At 41.9% G+C, this 15,034-nt stretch overlaps 1 protein-coding gene across 9 annotated transcripts in view; it reads left to right on the forward strand.

The window, feature by feature from the left end:
- Atp8b4 (ATPase phospholipid transporting 8B4 (putative)) overlaps window positions 1-15,034 on the forward strand; it is a 220,421-nt gene that overhangs the window by 43,239 nt on the left and 162,148 nt on the right. For 8 of the 9 annotated variants that reach the window (XM_087180903.1, XM_087180900.1, XM_087180905.1 and 5 more), the window contains exons 5-6: window positions 10,154-10,267; window positions 13,620-13,718. In XM_087180903.1, coding sequence (XP_087037029.1) covers window positions 10,154-10,267; window positions 13,620-13,718 — 213 coding nt within the window. The remainder of the gene's footprint in view (window positions 1-10,153; window positions 10,268-13,619; window positions 13,719-15,034) is intronic. The other variant, XM_087180914.1, reaches the window with a different exon arrangement.

The following is a 15,034-nucleotide window of genomic DNA, read 5'->3' on the forward strand; positions in this document are numbered from 1 at the left end:
GCTCTCTCTGCCAAAAGTACTTCTCGAGTACTAGTAAATTTCTTTACTAGAAATTTTTGGGTTGTATATTAAGGACAATGATATTTGCTCCTGTTTTTTCTTATAAATGAAATCGCTGTACCTTCCATGTATTTTTTCCAATTGAGTTTATCAGCGTTTCATTGAGTAATTATTACATGTTTATCACTTCGTTAAACACTCTGGAGACTTAGCAAAGTATAAAGTGAGGTCTTAGACCTTTGGGAGTTTGCTCTCCCCTTAGGATTTTGAGATTATTTCATAGGTATAGATGAGAAAACAATATAAGTCATAAATTTAAGTATGAAAATGAATGATGTTAGAGTCACCATTAACATTTTCACTGTACCTGGATAAAGAACACAATTTTCTACCAAGAGAGAATTTTTTTTTTCTTTGCAGTACTGGACATTGAACTCAGAGCCTTCACACTGAGCTATATCCTTCCCTTTGTCTAATTTTTAAACTTTGAGGCAGGATTTCGCTAAGTTACTTCTTTGTCCAAGCTGGGCTTGAACTTGCAATCCTTCTAGTTCAGCCTCCCAGAGCCCTAGATTACAGACATGTACCACCATCCCAGCTAGAGATAAATGTGCTTATTTTCTTAAAGCTATTCATATTGGCCAGGTGTGTGGCCACACCTGTAATCCTGGCTCTCCGGAGGAGGCTGAGGCAGGAGGATCACAGGGAGGTTGAGGCCAGCCTGGACTACATAGCAAGACCCTGTCTCAACGACCCTCAAAGAAAGCTGTTCATATTGGTAATAAAGATCAAATGTTATAGGATAGGAAACTACCACATTTCATTTATATAGCATAAAATAATCTGACTTGGTTTGGAAACCTACTCACTTGGATCACACTTTGAATCTCTGTTGGAATCTGGCAAACCTTTTGGGCACTCGAAAGTGCCTGGCAGCCTTGTGCTGCTCTAACCCTAAACTAAAGGAGGAAACAGACGTGCTCATTGACAAGAACTCTGGGTTGTCCAGAATTGAATGCTCTAAGTATGCAAGGCAGGTGCCTTTTTTTTTTTTTTTTTTTGTGGTATCAGGCATTGAACTCAGAACCTTGTGCTTGTGAGGCAGGTGCAGTGCCACTGAGCTAAATCCCCAGCTATATTTTTTTGTTTTTTAAAATCAAGTATGTACACATGCTTACTCACCACAATGATTGTAATCATTATGCACTATAAATGTGTCCTAGTAAAATAAAGCTTAAAAAATCAAGCATGAATGATATATACGCTTATTAAAAAATCAATACTTAAAATATTTTGACTTTAGGAATGTTGTGAATTTGTATTTATCTGTAGTTGTAAATGGATCCCAAACCATTCAGGGTCTTTAAGCTGTCACCTAGTCAAGTGATGCCCGTGAATTTTGGCAGTGTGTGTGTATTTTAAATGATATTTTCTGCTCCTCACCCTCCTTTTTTCTCACCTTGCCCTCTTCCTCCTTCATCCACACAATGATGGAATTTTCCCCATGATTCCTTGGTTTTCCAACTTCATACTTGATCTGATTTAGAAAAAAAAATTGTTTTCAGAGCTTAAATTGAAAACGTGTGAAAACTATCTCTGATTTTGCAATGACTTTTCTCTTCATGCAGTATATTTTTCCTAAAAGACTGAAGGAGAAGTAAAAAAAAAATCTTCAGCTGAATCCAAACAACACTTTGTTGATAGCCCGAGTGCTGGACCTGTCACAATGGCCAACTGCACGGTCCCCAAGGGAAACCGAGTCCTTCTCAAGGCTCATAGTGTGCAGTGTGCAGTGGGCCCCTCTTGGATTCCTACTAATTTACTTTTTTTTTTTTTGGTACCAGGGATCGAACTCGGGTCCTTGAGCTTGCGCAGCAGGCGGCGAAACCACTGAGCTAAATCCCCGGCCTAATTTACTTTTGACAAAGTTGCGGAGGCCTTTCCTGTATCACGGCAACTTGGGCCTGCAGAGAGCTCAGGTTACTTAACGCTTCCATCTTGGACCAAGGTCCTCAGACCTTAGACCAGCAAAAGCCCTACATCATTCATATAAATGTTTGCGTTTCGAGAGCTCTGGGCTTATTTTAGAAGATTTTGGCAAAAGCATAGAGCAGGAGAGTGGAAGGAAGTATTTAATTACCATGGTATTTTATTCATATGATCTCATTTAATCTTCACACCAGCATTGTGTGGCAGATAATATTATGCAAATTTGACAGAAAGGGAAACTGAGGATTCCAAGGATTGGGAGACTTTCTAAGGTTGTTTAGCTGGTAATAGATGGGGTCATTATTCAAAACAGGACCCCAAGTTCTAAGTGGCATTCACTCTGTGCTTTTTAACTGATGATTGTTTCTTTGTGGTGAAAGGGGTTAGAGTCTTTGGGGAAACTGTCTTCCTGAGGGTCTTGCAGCTTTCCTAGAACACACTTGGCAAAGACAGTCTTGCTTTATAGGCTGTGCATCCTACGTTTGAGGCTTGTGGTGCCCGTCTTGTTAGACACGTGCTCCTTTCTTTACGACCTGTCCACCTTCTTTATTTCCAGTGGTGGGGCTTTTCTTTAGTCTGCAGTCAGAAAACCTCCTGGCACCCTTGGGTGCTGTGCACCATGGCTTGAGTCGGCAGTGTGGGGGCTTCAGCCTTTCTAGACTTTTCCTTCCTTTCTAAGGAGACAAATCATTTTGTTGACAACAACTGCAGTGGGGAGAGACTGTCTAAAACAGGGCTTGGCATGTGTGGCAGCTATGATTACAAACATTAACCACGTGGGGAAAATAGGCTTTTTAAAAAGGCCTTGGGCCACAGACCCCTAGGTTTTGCCTCCTCCACTCCTTAAAATCCCTTGTCTAACCTACAATGACCCCCTGTGGAAAGACAAGGAGCACTGTCCCTAGGCCTGTGAATGCCTGCCGCACCTGCTCTTCCAAACCCACCAGCTTCTCTCTCTTCCAAACCGACACCCATGTTCAGGAGTGTGGATGAACTTTGTTTTCTAGCCCTCATCCCAGGTGGCGAAAACCTGGAAGAGGATGGTGGGAGAGGAATGCAAGGGATGAGAATACGAGGGAAGTGGGATGATATGGCAGAGAAGGTGTGGGAATTGCAGCCAGGAGCCTCCCATCCATCCATCCATCCATTCATCCATCCATAAAACAGGGGAAGGTTTCCTTTGTTTGGAAGCGGCTCTGTATTCCTAGTGGTCCCTGGTGATGGTCGGGTGCATCATTTGCTATGAAGTAAATCAGCCCCCACCCGTGCCTGCTCTGCAGCCTGGTACTACTTAGAATTGCTCCTCCGAGAAGCAGTTTAGCTGCAAATCAGGCCCCAGACTTAGAGCAGCTGAGCACTCTGTGGTCCCGAATGGCAGGGGCTGCCTATTCTATGGGATCCTATAGAATTCCTACGGAACCACAGAGGACAGCTCCTGCTTTCCTCCCTGTCCACGGTGGACCTGTAGTCAACCCCAAAGCGAATTTAGGGGAGTCTTCGCCCAACTCAGACCATCTCAAGCAGAGTCTCCAAGTCAGGGAAAATTCATCAGACCCTTTGTGCATGATCCGTTCACAAAAAAGTAAGACGGACACTTTATACATCATTGCTGCTGTGTTTTAACGATAGAAAGATACTTTAAGTCTTTTTCTCATCCCACCTCTTGGCAACATAGAAAAATTTCCTTCCCTATTTCTCAACCAGTCCTTTCTCCTCTCCCTCTCAACACCCAGCTCTCAAACAAAATTCACTCAACAACAACAACAACAGCAGCAGCAGCAGCAGCAGCAGGAGTAGCACAAAGCTGGGTATTGTGGGTTTTTCTGATTTAGATTTATTGCCCAGCCCCAGCTGTGAAGGTGCTCAGCTCAGGAGGGCTGGGATTGTTGTGGGAGAATGAGGTATGGGGCTAGGGGTTCCCCACTGCAGCACCCCACAGCAGAAGGGCCTCCCAACACTCTCTGGTTCATCCCCAGGGTTGGAGGAGATAAACATAACCCCTGAGGTAGCATTAGTTAAGAACAATCCTGGTGTAAGAGGTGGAGTCCAGGAAGGCTTAGACTATTCATAGTGTGTTATTATCACCCTGTGGCCCACTGGGAAATTCTTTATGGGTGCCTTTCCTTGTTAACTGGGCTTTTCCACTGTGCTTTTGTTATTGTCATAAACACCAAAGTCCTGCCCAAAGTTTGGCCTGGTTCCCAGACTGCACAGCAGCGTGAACATGCTCTCATTTTTAGTCCTAATAAACAAAGCAACTTATATGTACTAAGTTGTCCAAAAACTCCCTTGTCATCAGGAAACAAGCCCGGGCAAGCTGGCCCCCAGCTTGCCCAGAGAGATGCCTACCCTACTCAGAGCCTTGGCTGCCAGGAACGGGGAGCTAAGGCTGGGGACCCCTCCCAGCACAGCTGGACCTGCAGGAGCAGCCCTGAGGCCCTGGCAGCAGCACAAGACCAGATCCTTAGGGACCCCCGGAAAAGCCCACAGAAATGTAACCTTTGCCTGCCCTCTTTTTTGTGCTTTCCTTGTATCTCTCTGGAGAAAGCATTCAAGAGGTTAGCTCAATCCTCCTTGAAACATTCCCGCTGCTTCAAACACGCTCATCCCATTGTTCTTGGCAATGTATCTTTCATTGTAATAAGTTTTGTTAAAAAAAAAAAAGTAAATAGTCACTGTATTTCTTGACCACTCCTTGTATACTAAGTCAGTCTCTCTCTCTCTCTCTCTCTCTCTCTCTCTCTCTCTCTCCTCTCTCTCTCTCTCTCTCTATACTTTTATGGGCATTCTCAGACCCTTTTGAGATGGCACAAAAGAGAAGTTAACATTTTGTTTGGAACTGTGCAAAGAGTTGTAAGTGTCTAAACATCCTGGAGGAAAAAAAAATTAGTGTGATTCAATTAATCTCAGAGGGAAATTTAATTTATTCCCCTGGTAATTGTCCAGAAATTAGTTCTTTGTAGATACAACCCTGTTTGCAGGACATTTGCTAGGCCCAGCGTGGCCTCGCAGAGGCTGGGCCACTAAACCAAGCCCCGAGGCCTGGAGGGGGCCAAGGCTGGGACACCAAGTGACAGCGCTCTCGGGGCCGTGGAGCCCGCGTGGCCTCCTGGCCACGGGCTGTGCTTTTGCTCCTGCAGGGCAGTGTGCTCCAGGCTGGCAGATCCAGAGAGTCTGGCTGAGGGCCTGGATGGGGTGGGAGCCTCCCTTGGGCTTCCGGGGGCGCCGACGCTGGTTGTGTACCAGGTGAAGGCGGTACTGTGAGGGCCGTGAATGAAGAGGCAGCCTGAAGACTACTCCTGGTTTCCTCTTCATCTCCAGCCCTGGCCGGAGCCGGATGCACAAAGAAGGCTGAAGGAAGGGGTGAAGGTTGGAGACCTGGGTCCCTCTCCCTCCGTATATTTTCAGCTCGCGGCAGGGACCCCGGCAGGAGAACGCAAGTGCTGCGGCCCTTGAGGGCAGTTGCGCTCTGTGCCTTTTCTGTGGTTGCTCTCACCTCTTCATCCATCCAACCCCGGACCCCAGCACTGGGCACTGGGTGACACTGACTACTAGGACCGAGAAGCTGCGGTTTTGCCCGGTGTCACACAGGCGCCAGGCGTCGGTTCTCCGGCCCTGTCCGCCCCATCATGCATTCTTTCGGGATCTTTGCATAAACATGGGGGTTTCACATATTTCCTGAGTGGTGCAAAAGCCTTCTGGCCACTTCCTCTTTTGTGCAAGCTGTCTGTGGACACAGCTCCTGTCTGGTTTTATGTTACGGTTTATAGACAATCGCTTCCTTGGAGTCAGGATTATTTCTCTGCCTGGAATCTAGATGGTATCATACAATACCATATCGGGCTCCTCTTGTGGCCAGGAAAGCTAGATGTTTTCCCCTCTGGAGGTTGGTTTTTGTAGCCATCGTGGCATAAGGATGTCTCATCAGTTGAGGAAAGGTCCTTTGATAGTACTGAAAGTGTGGTACTCATTGCAAAAGCTCCTGAGGTTTGGCCTGGGGCTTCACAGATGTGGGGAGTGTCCCCGGACAACCACTGGCTCGTTTCAGCTTAGCCTTCTGTGATACATTCTTAATGGCAAAAATAAAGATAAAAGCAAGCTATTGCATGAAAACACAGACTGACCTTGAGCCTATTATTAATGCTCATAGCTGGTGTTTGCTTGGTTGGGAGTAAAAGAAAAAAACAACTCAAATTGACTTAGACAAGAAATGAATAATCCAGCCACCTAAAAGTGCAGATTTAGGGCTAGCTTCAGGGAAGGCGTGGTCTAGCTTCTTTCTCTACATTTCTTCACTCTGCTTCTTCAGGGTGAGCTTATTCTTGGCAGCCTCTCCACTCAGGACCCCAAGATACTAATAGACCCCAAGACTACTTGATTCCAGGTTGAATGCAATAGGAAAGAGAAAGTGTGCATTTCTAGCACATTCCAGAATGGACATAGGTCACATGGCAGCCTCTCAACTCAAAACTGGAATGAGAAGGAGGAGTCATTTGGTTGGGCTAAGCTGATCTGGGCCTGGGCCTGAGTTATAGACTGGAGTTGACTCTACGCAGATGGAGCACTGTTCAGTTGCAGGGGAGGGAAAAAGTCAAATGTCTGTCACGCCTGGCACCCACAGAACTGGATATGGAGCACAGAGGCTGGTTTTTGAGATATATATTTGGTAGTTTATGTGTTTCACACTTTCAAAATATCAGGGTTAGTTTCCATTTCTGGTGGAGGTAGGCACCAGGATGCCCATGAGTCTCAGGCCTGCTACCTTTTTGTCACATGGTGCCTGTCTTGACCAATGTGCTATGGGTTGAAGCATTCATGTTGGGGTGAGACCCAGTGGGGCTTTCTCTTTCCCTTTGCTTGCTATTATAAGCATCTGGGATGGAGGCTGTCCCATCATGAATGACAATGCGTTTATTAATCCCCTCAGATTCTCTGAAAGTTGCTCACAAACATCCTATACTTGTGCAATTCTTTCAACTTGGCAAAAATGTTTTTACATTTATGACTGCATCTCCATGATAGTCCAGTAATTATATACGTGAGACATATTAGTACCGTTTTTTCCCCAGTGGAAAAATTGAGGTGAACTCCCTAAATGCTCTGTTTGTTAATTTACCAGTGCTTTGTTTTCTTAAACAATACACTTGTGGAAGAGAAGGAGGAGGAGGAGGAGGAGGAGGAGGAAGGAGGAGGAGGAGGAGAAAAACAGTGTCTGGAGAATCCATGTAGCACCTAGCACTCAGCACTTAGCACCTAGCACCTTTGATGCCAGTAGAAACCAGGCCAAAAGCCATGACTTAGTTACCACCCAGATGGGCTGGTTCACTTCTTGTCCCCATGATGAAGCAGACTCAATCCAAAGGCTGAGATGGGCAGAAAGGAGGACATCTGGGGCCTAAGAGAGAGGATGAGGCTGGAGTACAGACAGGTGAGCATGAACTGGGCTGGGGAGCAGTTTTCTGGAATCTATACTCAGACATTGTAGTCATTAGAGTAAGGTGGAAGAAGGAGAAGCAGCCGATTTTCAGGAAGACATTCCTTCATGGGATTTTTATTGTAAAAGATTCTAGAATCCATGGTGGGAAGGAAGGTGGCTCTGAAAGGGTGGTGCTGAGGATCTCCAGTGTGGGATATGGAGTGAGTTGCACTGGTGTTCGACTGGAAGCCCATGGTTAGGGTCAATGAAGTGACTAGATTGGAATGCGCCTGATTTAGGGCCCACCATGGCTCACGTTCTCTGACACAGCAATGGCAGTGGAACTGGTCTCCTTTTGACTGGAAAACAAAGTAGGGGGAAGTAGATGGCTCCAGAGCTTGCCCAGGAGGGGGAGCCCGTGTTCCTTGGTCCGAGTGGAAGCTCTGCCAGGCACCTCATCTGTGACTAAATTACAACACGTCATTGCTATATGTCAAGCTGAGTACCGAGGAGAAAATTGTCATTGGTCTTGTTTGGCATTATCACGCTGTCCCACATAATTGGCTCTTCACTTATATTTTGCACATGAATTTCTGAAATTCCTGCTATGAATGAGACTATCACAGATATTCAATCTGTCCTTTTAGCAAAATGCAAGCTTAGCCTCTATTGAAGTTTTAACTAGAAGAAAAATTGAAACAAAATTAAGAATAGAAGATACTTTTGGCTATCTGGGTTTTCTCCTTAGCTTCTGTCTTCTGTATTATTTTTTCCAAGTCCTCTCTTAAGGAAAACATGCAATTGACAGTTCTCACAACTGCCCTCCCAGCCCACCCTGTTTACAGACAGTTGTCATGGTTACAGTGCAACACACCAACTAAGTCGGAAACTCTTCCCTTCATCTTCTTATTTTCCCACAATTTGCTACCCAGAGGTGGACACCTTGATTGCTAGTGAATGTTTAAGTGGTCACTTATCAGATGATTATATTTTCTTTAAACAGGTAGCAGTGGTCACTAGGAGCTTAAACAAGTCACACTAAAGCAATCTCACTTAAAAACGTCTTATTCTGGGCATGTTGATTCTGAATTTCAGCAGAATATGCAGCTCTAAATTTCCCATGCTGTGTTTGTGGATAAGAGTTAAGCCATAGAGAAATGTGATTAGATGTGTTTCTAAGTGGTTAAATAAAACATATTCAGTATGTTTTCTGTAATCTCTGAAAAAAGGTGTTAACATCAATCTGTGGAGAAGTTTCTGTTAGTTTATCACAACTTTGGTTTTTTTTTAATTTTAATTTTAATTTTTTTACAGCTTTGTTGTTTTAATGAATTTTTTTTTTTGTCTGTGGCTCTGTTCTTTTTAACGTGTTTATTTACCTGTGGTCTTTGGAAGCCTATATAGATGGTATGTTTTTGAAATTTTGTAATGACGCAAAGCTGGGAGGAACATTTAACATTTTAGTACCTTAAAGGTTAAAAATGCAGCACATGCTTGTAATCTCAGCTCTCTGGGAGGTGGAGGCAGGAGAATCCTTAAATTTGAGCCCAGCCCTGGCAACTTAGTAACTTATGAAGACTCTGTCTCAAAATAAAAAATGAGAACTGGGGATGTAGCCCAGTGTGAAGGCCCTGGGTTCAATCCCCAGCACCACAAAGGAAAAAATAAAATTTTTTCCCAGTTATCTTGGTATAATAGAAACATATGAAAGAAGTTGTACATTAATATTTGAGAAATTAACTGTAAATGTTTAGGAAGGTAAATCTGATTTAACAGTGGTTTATGTAGAAATTACCTAGGGATTTCAGTTGATCAAAATTCAATATGACTACACAGTGAGACACAACCCACAATGCTAATGAAATTTTAGCGCTTGTTAATATAATAGTTTAGAATATGAGATATTCAAGTCTCTACTGTACATGGATTGGTTGAGCAGCCCTATAATTCATGTTTGCATGTAGGTGCTGTCATAAGATGGATGCAGAGAAGTGGGGAGGGATCTGGAAGAGGCTGACCAGAAAGAATTGTTCACACAGCTAGTCGTGGAGAAAGCTGAGGGGTTGGAAATGTGGATCAGAGGAGAGGAGATGTGGGGAAGTTCTATGGGAGGTTTTCAAATATTTGAAGGTTACCAACATGGAAAGGCCTTAGACTTGGTCTCTGTGACCCCAAGAGTGGAACTTGGCATACAGCAAGATGTTGTAGGGAGGCAGATTTGGGCTTCTCATCAGAGAACTTTCCAGTAATTCCCCTTCTGAAATGGGTACTTCTGGCCTTGGAAGGAAGTGAGTTTCCCCACACAGGAGCCCTTTAAAGACAGACCTAGGGCCCCTCCAGGCCCCTAAAGGGATCATGTTTCAGGAAGGTGGACCATTGATCTCCACCAAAGTTCCTTCTATCCCAGTTCCCCAGCATGAAAAATACCTGTAGTATAGTAGGCACTCAACCAGTGTCTACCAAATAAGTGAATGTTTTTAAGGGTAAAAAAATCTGAAAAGAGGACTTTTGGACTCAATGTAGTTTTTAGTTTTGGCTGATTTTGTGGTACCGAAAAGCCATTTCCCCTAGTGTTAGGAGCATGTCATGGTAGGGAAACTGGGAGTCTCAGGGCCTCAGTTTAACATTTCCCAGATAACTGGCTCATCTTTTGTTGCTCTGGCACAACTCATGCTCAACCTTGTAAGTTTTAGCACTATAATGAGCAATGCCTTGCCTCAAACTTACCTGATGCTATTTCTTTTTCAGGATAATCGTATCCACACATCCAAATACAGCATCATCACCTTCTTGCCAATTAATTTATTTGAGCAGTTCCAAAGAGTGGCAAATGCTTATTTCCTTTTCCTTCTGATATTACAGGTAATGTATTTATTTCCTCATGATCTATTTATTAAAAGTATTCATAGAATTTGAAAAAGTCTGTTAATTTACTTAGCTCAATGTTCATGACTAGGTAAAACCATTCTTATCAGATTTTTAATGTTATTTTTGCTGTTTCTCTTCACAAATGTGGGAGGGCTAGGATTGGGTAAAAACTAGTGTATTAATCATTTTAAACACCGAGGTCAGACTAAAATGTAGGCTTGCACTTTATTTGAACCAAACCAGAGCCTAATAATTACTGTTCAAACCTCCTTCCTTCATCTCCCTTTCACGTCAACATCACAAAGACTGCAGAGGCCAAGAATCTTAGCTGACTAAGCCCAAGAAGGTTGTGGGGCTTAATTTGTCAAATTTCATTTTAATTTAAAAACAATGACACATTTTATGTATACATAAAATAAATTATGCAGGGTGTATGTTATCTCCTGCAGGGTGACTGATTTCACAGTTTTGAGTGGTTAATTGGCAGTCAGTAATCTTTTTCTCCCCATCTGACTAAAGTTTGGGCTTAAACAGAGTTTCAGCTTTCACTGATACTGTGGGAGGGAAAAATACATAAATCAAGAAAGATACGCTTCTCCTCACACACAGGTCATATTAGCCAGTTATTTACCTGGTATTTATTCTAGATAATTTAATCAGGCTGAGATGGCAGATTCAGAATGTGCTAGGGTCTGTGTTAATTATAAGAGGTAAGAAGATGGATTACATATTCGAGGTGTGGATTAAAGGCTTTGAGGACTGTATTTTCTTTAATTGATTAACTATTTGTATTAAGAATCTTTTAGTTATAAGTAGCAGAGATTTAAATTAGCATAAGCAAAAGGTAAATACATGCAGGGGTATATCTCCTTTTGAATATGTTTAGATTCATAGGCATTAACAAATTCCTGTGGTTCTCTTTTCATATTGGACATGTTCTTAGGGAGGTCCTCTGTACCTCGTGGCCCTAGTGGCTTTAAGACTTTTATTTATTTATTTTTTTGGTACCGGCGATCGAACTTGGGTCCTTAGGCTTGCACAGCAGGCGGCGAAACCACTGAGCTAAATTCCAGGCCCTGCTTTAAGACTTTTAGACCAGCTTTCCAGCTCAATTCCAGAATAAGAGAGAGAAAGGGAGAGGAGGAGGTGGGGGAAGGAGAGGGGGAGGGAAGAGGAGAGAGAGAGAGAGGGAGAAAGGGAGAGAATATATTACTTTTTTGTTGCTCCATCAAAAATCTTGGAATTTTCTCTGATTGGAGCTATAGCCTCTTTTCTTTTCTTTTCTTTTCTTTTCTTTTCTTTTCTTTCTTTCTTTTTTTGAGACAGGGTATCACTATGTAGTTCAGGGTGTCCTTGAACTCACTGTGTAGCCCAGGATGGCCTCGAACTTGTGGTGATTCTCCTGCCTCAGCCTCCCAAGTGCTGGGACTACAAGTGTGTGCCACCACACCCAGCTATATCCTCATTTCTAACCTGATCACTGTGGCTCAAGAATTTGATGCAGTGATTGGCTTAACCCAGATTACATGCAAAATTGGAGCCAGGATTAGTCAGTCCACCAATTTACAAGGACTGAAAGTAGAGGGGATAGAATTCTAAGAAGTGAGGATATATTTAAGAAGAACTGAGTGCTGATGAGGAAAACACAGAAATCAAAGCCAGAACAGATAAACAAGTAAACAAACAAAAATGAATGAACAACTTACTATTTGTTCAAAAAAAATTTAGAATCTACACCCCCTACCCCCATTGCTTTTGCTTTTGATTTCTTCATATACCCTTCACTCTATTCCAGAATTTTGAATTCATTTCTCTAGTGGCTTTTTAACTTGTGGTCAAAGGCTCTTGCTCATACAGGTTTACATTTGGAAGGCACATTTGAGGTACCTTAGTTCCACTTCTTTTGTTGATGAAGAAACAAGATCCAGGGGTTAGGTGACGTGCAAAGCATTCACCATGAGTTAATGAGAAAATAGGAGCAGAATCGAGTTTTTCTCTACTTGCTCAATATTTTTGCTGTGTTCTCAGAGGCTTTTTTTTGTTTTGCTTTGTTTTCTTATTGAGTTAAAAATTTTGAACTTTTAAATGGTACATAACCATGTACAGATTTTGGGGTTATAGTGTGATAATTTGATGCATGTAACAGTGAATAATGGTCAAGCCAGAGCAATTATCATTTTCATCTCCTTAAATGTTCTTAACCATTTCTTCATGTTGGGAACTTTGACTCCCATCTTCTAGTTGTTTTTTTTTTGGTACGGGGGATTGAACTTGGGACCTTGCACTTGTGAGGCAGGCAGCAGCACCACTGAGCTAAATCCCCAACCCTTCTAGTTGTTTATAACATATATAATAAATTGTAAGCTATAGTCACCTACTGTGTTATAGAATATTACAACTTACTCCTCCCATCTAACCTCAGAGGTGTTTGAAATTAAAAACTCACGCAGAAGCTATTGTATAAAATTGATTTATTTTAGAGTTACTTGGTGAGTTGATCTCCATCTATGGACCATCTCCCTCCTATTCATCCCTGGTGCTGAAGCAGCCCCCAAATGAACCCCATTTGAAGACCACCTGCCTCAGAGGGTCATGTCACAGTCAGCATGTCTTCCTTAAGTGGTGGCATTGGAGCTAAGGAACAAGGGAATAGGCTTTGGAGTCAAAGAGCCCTAGGTTCATATTTTAGCAGAAAATCTGGCCTGGTTCCTTGGTCTTTTAGATACTTCATTTATAAAATAGGGTATGATAACCAGGACTGCAATATTTTCCCACCCCAGGTCACCATTCACAATGGATTCCATGGTGCATGAATGCATATTATACATGGAATACAAGTCCAGTGGGTTTGTACAAAACAATTCTACTACAGACTTGAGCTCACTGAACTTTTCTGAGGATCAAATGATGTGATATTTGGAAAATGCTTGGCTCAGTGCGAGGTAGATGCTCAAAGGATCAAAGGATCTCTCTTTGAGAACTGGCATGAAAAAGATAGGTAGAATCATTAAAAGCTGAGCTAAGGAGTTGGGAAGACAGGTGGCACTTAGTATCCTGAGGAAGGATCGCCATCTGTGAAAGATTTCAAGAGTCTTATTCCTTGGCTTGCTTTAAAATTTTTATTTTTTTGGTCAGGTAGTTTGAAAGCTGGCAGATGGTATTTCTACTCTATGTACCTTATAACTCAATGCAAACACTTAAATTACTGAATGGGATTCTACATGTATATAAGTTACTGAATATAACCAACCCCATTAATTTCTGCCATGTCTTATATAATTGAAGGAATTGTGAGATTTAGTTTTCAATTTAAAAAGCTCTGAACTATTTGAAATATTTATTTCAGCTAATTCCAGAAATCTCCTCCTTGACTTGGTTTACCACCATTGTGCCTTTGGTCCTGGTGATAACTATGACCGCTGTGAAAGATGCCACAGATGATTATGTGAGTATTTGCCATTCAACTTCAACTGTGGCTTCTCAGAAACAGAGTGGAGATCTACTTAGAATTTTAAACAAAACTTTTTTGAGTGACTACTATACAATACTCTTTTACTATTTGTTTTGCTACCTGTTAAAACAGGTGTTGTAGAAGCAGAGCCTGTTCAAAGGCAAGAGAACTTCAATAACTAGGCTTAATTCTCTCTTATTTTGTTCAAGAGGAGACTCAAGCCCATGAAGAGCTAGCCATTTGCTAATGATCATGCAACCAGTTCATGGAAAACAAACCAGATTTAAATACAACCTGAGTTCCCCCAGTGAGGTATTATTTATTCCTTATCATATGTCTTGGTCTAGGTTTTGGAAATTGGTAAATATAGGCCCTCTCACATATTCTGGTCAATTTACTTACTAGGAGTTACAAAATCAAAAGTTTCAAAAGTCAAATAACTAATGCAAATAAGTGAGGAGGAAGATGATATACAGTTTTGAAGCCTGTATAACTCAAAGGATGTCCAATTTTAATTTTATCCAAAGACTTAAGACACAATTTTTGGAAAAACCAAACATCTTAAATCCATACAAGTTATATTCTGATTTTGGTTGATAGCATGTGTCCTAGTTTCAATAACTATTTATATATTTATATTTGAATGACATCTATCTACCTCCCAGGCCTCTCCTGTGAGTTCATATCCTTGTTTTCTGTTGTCTATTTTAACCTGTCTTTAAGCATTTAGTTGGGCAATACTTTTTGAACAAAATGAAAATCTCTGCCTTTTAATTGGAGTGCTTAGCTCATCTATGTTTAATGTTATGGTGATGATTGGGTTTGAATTTATCATCAAGCTATTGTTTTCTATATGCCCCATTTGTTTGTTGTTCCACTTTTCTACCTATATTTTATTTTATTTTTATTTTTTTTGGTACCAGGGATCAAACTCAGGACCTTGTCTACCTACATTTTAGATTAATCAACTTTTGTGATTCAATTATATATATATTATTAGCATAATATATGTATTATATATATTATATATATACTTTTCTAGGGATTAATTTAACATAGTCTAATGGGACAACTTGGCTTCAGGGTACTGACCCATATTCACTATACCCTTTGTTCCAATGTTTAACTTTTTTTTTTTTTTGGTACCGGGGATCGAACTCGGGTCCTTGCGCTTGCAAGGCAGGCGACAGAACCACTGGGCTAAATCCCTGGCCCTTGGTGCCAATGTATATGGGGAATGCAAAAATGAAATGCACACAGAAATGAAAGATTTTTTTTAAGTTTCAAATTCAGAAATGAGATGAACCCCA

Source organism: Heterocephalus glaber, unplaced genomic scaffold, assembly GCF_053883595.1.
Source record: "Heterocephalus glaber isolate CG9 unplaced genomic scaffold, H.glaber_assembly_v1.0 deba00000122, whole genome shotgun sequence".
Classification (NCBI taxonomy): domain Eukaryota; kingdom Metazoa; phylum Chordata; class Mammalia; order Rodentia; family Bathyergidae; genus Heterocephalus; species Heterocephalus glaber.